General features: G+C 59.9%; 1 protein-coding gene across 1 annotated transcript; it reads left to right on the forward strand.

Annotated features, from left to right (window-relative positions):
- Positions 1 to 1,942: 1,942 nt before the first annotated feature.
- On the forward strand, positions 1,943 to 3,790 carry LOC133763929 (serine/threonine-protein kinase MARK2-like). The gene is made up of 4 exons (XM_062197616.1): positions 1,943 to 3,038; positions 3,128 to 3,190; positions 3,289 to 3,351; positions 3,453 to 3,790. The coding sequence occupies exons 1-4, from the start codon at positions 1,943 to 1,945 to the stop codon at positions 3,788 to 3,790; spliced, it is 1,560 nt and encodes a 519-aa protein (XP_062053600.1).
- The last annotated feature ends 2,454 nt before the right edge of the window (positions 3,791 to 6,244 follow it).

Consider the following 6,244-nt stretch of genomic DNA (forward strand, 5'->3'; position numbering starts at 1 on the left):
CTATGCAAAACAGTCCCCAAAGTCCTCCTACTCTATTGTTCTTTCAGCTTATTAATAAAACTGCAGTGAGAATTCCTGGGGTGCTGGTTCTGTCCTCCCAGACTTGAGGAGGTGACCAGCACTGCAGGAAATCACGGAGAAATCGCACCGTGCAATGTCCCTGGGCAACCGGAGGAAGGGTCATCTCCCCAGGGAGGGTTCCTCTCCCAAGAGGGCTTGGGCAGTCGGTGCAGAGGGACCACCACGTGTTCCTGGGCCCACGGCTGTGCTGGGCCCTGGGGGCTCCTCAAGAACTGCAGGAGACACCGATCCACCTGCTGTGTGGGGCGGGGGTTCCCGGGCTCATTTCCTACCTGAGAGGAGGTTGTGGCTTCCTCGGGAGAAACACTGGTCCTGAGGGCTCAGCACGAGGCTGTCCCAAGGAGACAGATCCGAGGCCGTGATGCGGCCATCGTCTCATCGTTTCTGGGCTGTGCAGGTCCTGAGGAGTTGAAGCAGGGAGTCTCATTTTTTTTTTCTAAGATGTATTCCATTTGTGGGAGAGTGAAGAGGGGAAAGAGAGTGCTAGTAAGAGAGAGAGAGAGAGAGAGAGAGAGAGAGAGAGAGGGAGAGGGAGAGGGAGAGAGAGAACTCCTCCATAATCTGATACAGCCCATAAGTGACCTCCAGGACTAGGCCAGGCTGAAGCCAGGAGCCAGGAGTTTTGGTCGTTGTTGTGACAGGAGCCCTAAATCCCAAGTGCCTGGCAGAGCCTCTCCATTCCTCCCTACCAGGTGGAGGACAGTCTCAGAGGATGTAGCTTTCTCGGCTGCCACTGATTGGGCTTTCCAAGTTTGGACTGCATGGACCCCACTACCTTCTGGGCTTCCAGGGTTTCTGCCGAGAAATCTGACCATGACTTAGGGGGAAAGGGTGATAAAGCCACCTTCCTCTCAGCTCTGGAGATGCAGACAGTGTACCTGGTGGTGTCTTGGGCAACAGAACACGTGTTGAGTTTACCAAGGCCAGAGAAGTTGTTCCATCACTCAGAGACCCATCACTCAGAGGGTAAAGGAAAGGAGGGGATATACTAAGTGGAAACACTAGGAGGTCTTCGAAAGACACAACTTATCATCATATTTAAACTAGAAATTGAAGGCCACCAAAGCCATCTACAGGTTGGAGTTTCTCAAAAGTTAAGTATGCATCCCGATCAGCAACCTAGGCCAAAATCTCTTTGGGTATCGTTTTTATTCAATTGGAAGATTCTGGAGAAAACCACTGTGGAGGAACTCCAGCTCCCATTGGTCAATTTCTTGCTCTGACTTCATAATGCCTCACTGTTAGGAACGTCGTATTATTACAGAGTCCCTGGCTGGGCTGGGATTGGTCCGTTTCTCGCTCTGACGTCATAAGGTGCCACTATGTGAGGTGAGCCCCCAAAAAGTATAAATAGCCGCTGCGGGGCCTGGAGTTTCGTCCGCCTTACCCAGAGAGCACTCTTTTTGTGATCTGTGTAACTAGGACCGCAACTAGCCCTTTGCACTCATTGCTGTTGCTTGTGCTTTTTCTTGGTTGTTTGTTTCTGGCTCTGTTTGGTTTTTGCTTTTTCCCGTTTTGTTTAGTTTGTTGTTTTCCTCCTCGCTGTTGTTTTGCCCATTTGGCCTTTTGTTGCAGTTTTCTTTATTTTGGCTTCCCCCACTCTAGTCAGCTAGCACACTCAGAGTATCAGCAGTCGAGGATTTAGTGGCTTTTCCTCTTTGTTGTTTTCTACTTTTTTGAGATAGAATTGCGGCTTCGCCTCTAGAGCAGTGAGAGTAGCTGGTGCTGTGTCTTAGTCAGCTGGGCAGTCAGGCCCCCGTGGTCCCTTTGTGTTGTAGGTAGTGCAGTGAGGGTCGCTGATTAGCTAGCGAGTGTCGATCGACTTAGGGAGTCGAGAGAGCGTAGTTAGGTGACCGGCGGCATGGAAGGCCCCTTGGACTTCCATCCTCCTCTGGACGGGTACCGCTTCATATACATGATCGGCTGGGGCGGCTTCGGCCTGGTGAAGCTGGCCCAGCACCTGGCCTCAGGGAAGTATGTGGCCGTGAAGATTCTCCTGCGAGACGCATCTCCCAGCAGCCCGCTGTCCGCGCAGAGGGAAGCGGACATCCTGAGGAGCCTGCGGCACGACAACATCGTGCGGCTGCTGGAGGAGCGACACACCAGGAAGCACCTGTTCCTGGTCATGGAGCTGGCGACCAGGGGCTCGCTCCAGCACTACGTGCTGCGGCAGGGCGGCCTGGCTGAGGCCGAGGCCAGGGCCCTGTTCGGCCAGGCGCTGGCCGCTGTGAGCTACTGCCATGGCCAGCGTGTGGCGCACCGGGACCTCAAGCTGGGCAACCTGCTGCTGGACGAGCACATGAAGATCAAGCTGGCAGACTTCGGACTGAGCCTGCGGCTGGAGCAGGGCACGCTGGTAAAGGGCTTCTGGGGGACCCCCGAGTACTGCGCACCAGAGGTTTTCCGCGGGGAGGCCTACGACGCCTTTAAGGCCGACGTGTGGAGCCTGGGGGTGGTGCTGTTTGCCATGCTGGAGGCCACGCTGCCCTTCCCTGGCAAGGACACGGACAAGGTGCTGCAGGACGCGGTGCTGTGTGGCATCTACATGGTGCCACGTGGCATCAGCTCGGCCCTGCAGGAGCTGCTGGCGTGGCTGCTCACCGTCGACGCCTCGGGGAGGCCCAGTGCGGAGGACGCCAGGACCCACAGGTGGTTCAGCCCTGGCCGAGAAGCTGCCCAGGAGGACGAGGAGGACGCGGTCGCCCTGCTGCAGCCCCTGGGCATTCCCCAGGACCCAGAGGCCAGGGAGTACCTGGCGGGCCTCGGCCTGCTGCCAGGCATGGGGACCGAGGGGACGCCAGTCCCTCAGCCCCAGGACCCCGCGTCCCTGCCCAAGTCCTCCCAGAGCAGCAAGCGTCCCCCCATAGAGGACGACGGCTTGGCTCTGGTGTCGGTGTCCAGTGACAGCATGGCCGTCGACATTTCCTCCACACAAAGCGACTCCTCCGAGGCCCCCAGTGAGTCTTGCCCTCTCCCCTGCCTCGGGGCCTCCAGGAGCTGAGCCCAAGGCCCTGAGGTGACCCCACTCTTGACTCTCTCCTACCAGGCCAGCCACAGCAGGAGAGGAGCCGTGCTCTCAGCACCACCCCCGACTCCCCCAAAGTCTCCAGTGAGTCTTGCCCTCTCCCAGCCGCAGCCACCTCGGGTACTCTTGGGGCTGAGCCGTGGGCCCTCTTGGTGACCCTACTCTTGACTCTCTGCTACCAGGCCAGCCACAGCAGGAGAAGAGCCCTGCTCCCAGCGCAGCCCCCGACTTCCCCAAAGTCTCCAGTGAGTCTTGCCCACCCCCCACATCCCCTGCCACTTTGGGGCCTCCGGGAGCTGAGTCCAAGGCCCCCGAGGTGACCCCACACTTGGCTCTCTCCTACCAGGCCAGCCACAGCAGGAGAGGAGCCCTACTCCCAGTGCAGCTCCAGAGCCAGCCTCCAAAACGTCGCCCTCCAGCCCCTGTGCCAGGAGCCATGTGGACCTCGCAGAGCCAGAAGCCGCCGCAGCTGCCCGTGAGCCTGAGGGGGCTGGGACCACGGCCACCACAGCCACCGCTCACGCCACAGACACCACAGACACCATAACCAGCGCCCAGGGCAAGAGGCAGGGCCGGCGCGGGGTCGGCAGGAGGATCCTCCGGTTCCTGCTGAGGGTGTGCTGCATCCTGCCGTCCCGAGGGTCCGGCCCTGGCCTCCACTGCTGCAGAGTAGCCCCCAAGTAGCCTCGCTCCACCCCCATCAGCAGGAGCAATGCGCAGGCTGAGCTGACTGAACGTTTTTATTTTCTTGAGCATTTGCAAATAAATACTCTCCATGTGTGCATGGCTTTTGTCCCGTGTGAAGTTTGGGTCCTTGTGTGCAGCTTGGGGAAGTCTGATGGAAGTGATGGGCAGGGGGCTCTCACAGAAAGACCAAACTGGCCAGGCACAGTGGTCGGCACGCAGTGGGTCTCCTGCGTTTAGGATTTCTGTTCATGAGCAGGGAAGGATCTCGGAGGCAGCCTGGACGCTGCTGGCTGTCGTGCGCGTTCACTGTGACAGCAGTGTGAGGAGAAAGCCTGGGTATTTCTGGAGCCACAGCCAGTGTCAGCGCCCAGTGGGGCTCCCCCCTCCCCAGCCATGTCCCGCCCCACCCCAGAGTGACAGTGTGTGCAGGGCCTGGGGAGGCGGGCTTGGAGGAGACTGCCAGGGCTCAGGGCCCTCCCAGGACAGAAGCCTGGGGCTGCCCTGCCTGGTGAGTGGGGGAGAAGGCCAGGGGAGGTGGCCTCTGTGAGGCTGGGAGCAGCTCTGCAGGCCCTGGCCTGGCCCAGCTCCAAAGCCTGAGAGATCAATGCTGTCCCAGGCCGCCCCCTCCCTGAGAGATCAACACTGCCCCAGGCCGCCCCCTCCCTGAGAGATCAACACTGCCCCAGGCCGCCCCCTCCCTGAGAGATCAACACTGTCCCAGGCCAGGCCGCCCCCTCCCTGAGAGATCAACGCTGCCCCAGGCCACCCCCTCCCTGAGAGATCAACTCTGCCCCAGGCTGTCCCTCCCCACTCCCCCTCACCCCCATTCCCCCCCCCCCCCGAATGATACACATTCGCACACGATGCACGCATGCATAGTCATGAACATGACGAGTGATACCCACAGACACACACACAAACACGTGATGTACACACACACAGGCACAGACATGATGAGCGATACGCACAGGCACACACACACAGACACAGACACAGGTGATGCACACACACACATACACATGATACACACACAGGCACAGACATGATGCACGGTATACACAGACACGCACGCACACGCACACGCACACGTGCTCTGATCACGGTGCCTGGCCCCCACTGGGCTGTGGTGAGGAACCATGAGGACAGCAGGTCTGGCTGTGCTAACTGTGTCCCTGTCCCTCTGCCCTGCAGCCCTGTGTCCCAGGGCTGCGAGTGTGGCCGAGGACTCCTCAGCAGCGCTAACACTCGGGCCATCTTCTGCTGCGTTCCCAGCACGTGAGCAGGGAGCAGGATCAGACGTGGAGCAGCCGGGCCCAAAGCTGCACCCATGTGGGATGCGGTGTCCCAGGCGGTGACACTAACAGCTGTGTCACAATGCTGCCCCTCCAGAGACTTTAAGAAATCCTGCCGTGTGAGATTCCCACATGGGATGCTGGCGTTGTAATGGATGTCCTCATCTTTACCTGGCCTGACTGGGTCCAGGGCCTGGGTCCCTGACACCCACCTGCAAGACCCGGATGGAGCTCGCGGTTTCTGCCTTGGTGAAGCTGGCCTGTGGGCAGCCCAGGGAGGAAAAAGCACTTGCAGAGCCCCAGAGGTGGCCCAGTGTCTGTGGCAAACACCAAACATGACGGCTCCAAGTGCAGGCGGGGAAGGTCTGCCCAGGACAGGTGCGGGAAGGTCCCAGATGTCACAGCAGGAGCCGAGTCCTGCCCCAAAGCGGATGGAGCCTGTCCTGGATTTGAAGGCCAGCAGTGCTGGGCGTCCTCACTGATGGACATCAAGCAAACCCACACTGGGACCACACGGGGCAACGGCCTGCCAGCCTGGCCCAGCCCTGCTCTCAGGGTCAGGACAAGCTCAGCTGACCGGGAGGCCCTGGGACATCCCTGCCCATGACCACTTTGGTCCCTGCACAGAAAAGCTTGGGATGGTGGACGCCCCGAGACCCTTCCCCAACCACAGCCTCATGCCTCCCGTGGGAATCCGGGTCACCGGGACCCTGGACCCTGTCCTAATTCACAAGCCCCCTGGCCGCCAGCCCACCAGCCCGCCAGCCCTCTGCTATGCTGTTGTTGCTATCCATTGCCCTCCTGATCCCAGGCTGGAAACAAGCCTAAGGCTGGGAGCCAGGCCAAGCCTCCCAGAGGGACTTCTCCTTCCATAGCTCCCAAAGCTGAAATGCCAGCGTGGAGAGGCTGTAGACATTGCATAGGGCCCAGTCAGGAGCTCAGCAGTGCAGTCAGCAACCCGGCCTCCTGGGGGACTCGCCCAGGCCACCTCTGTGACCCCTGTCAGGGCCTGGTCCCTGGGCCATTGCCATTATGCAGTGGGCCCTGGGGAGGACACACACTTGCCGGCAGGACCTGGGGTTCCCATGGGACTTCTGATGGTGGGACCCAGGTAACGTGCAGGTCGGGGGGTCACAGGGTCTCCTATGCCCAGCACACA

This window comes from Lepus europaeus, chromosome 7 (genome assembly GCF_033115175.1).
Source record: "Lepus europaeus isolate LE1 chromosome 7, mLepTim1.pri, whole genome shotgun sequence".
NCBI lineage: Eukaryota > Metazoa > Chordata > Mammalia > Lagomorpha > Leporidae > Lepus > Lepus europaeus.

Excerpts from the sequence above, each read along its gene's own strand:
- LOC133763929 (XM_062197616.1), top strand. The coding sequence starts at position 1,943 with ATGGAAGGCCCCTTGGACTTCCATCCTCCTCTGGACGGGTACCGCTTC. Across the intron at positions 3,039-3,127 it reads CGACTCCTCCGAGGCCCCCA|GCCAGCCACAGCAGGAGAGG; the intron begins GTGAGTCTTGCC and ends CTCTCCTACCAG. Across the intron at positions 3,352-3,452 it reads CGACTTCCCCAAAGTCTCCA|GCCAGCCACAGCAGGAGAGG; the intron begins GTGAGTCTTGCC and ends CTCTCCTACCAG.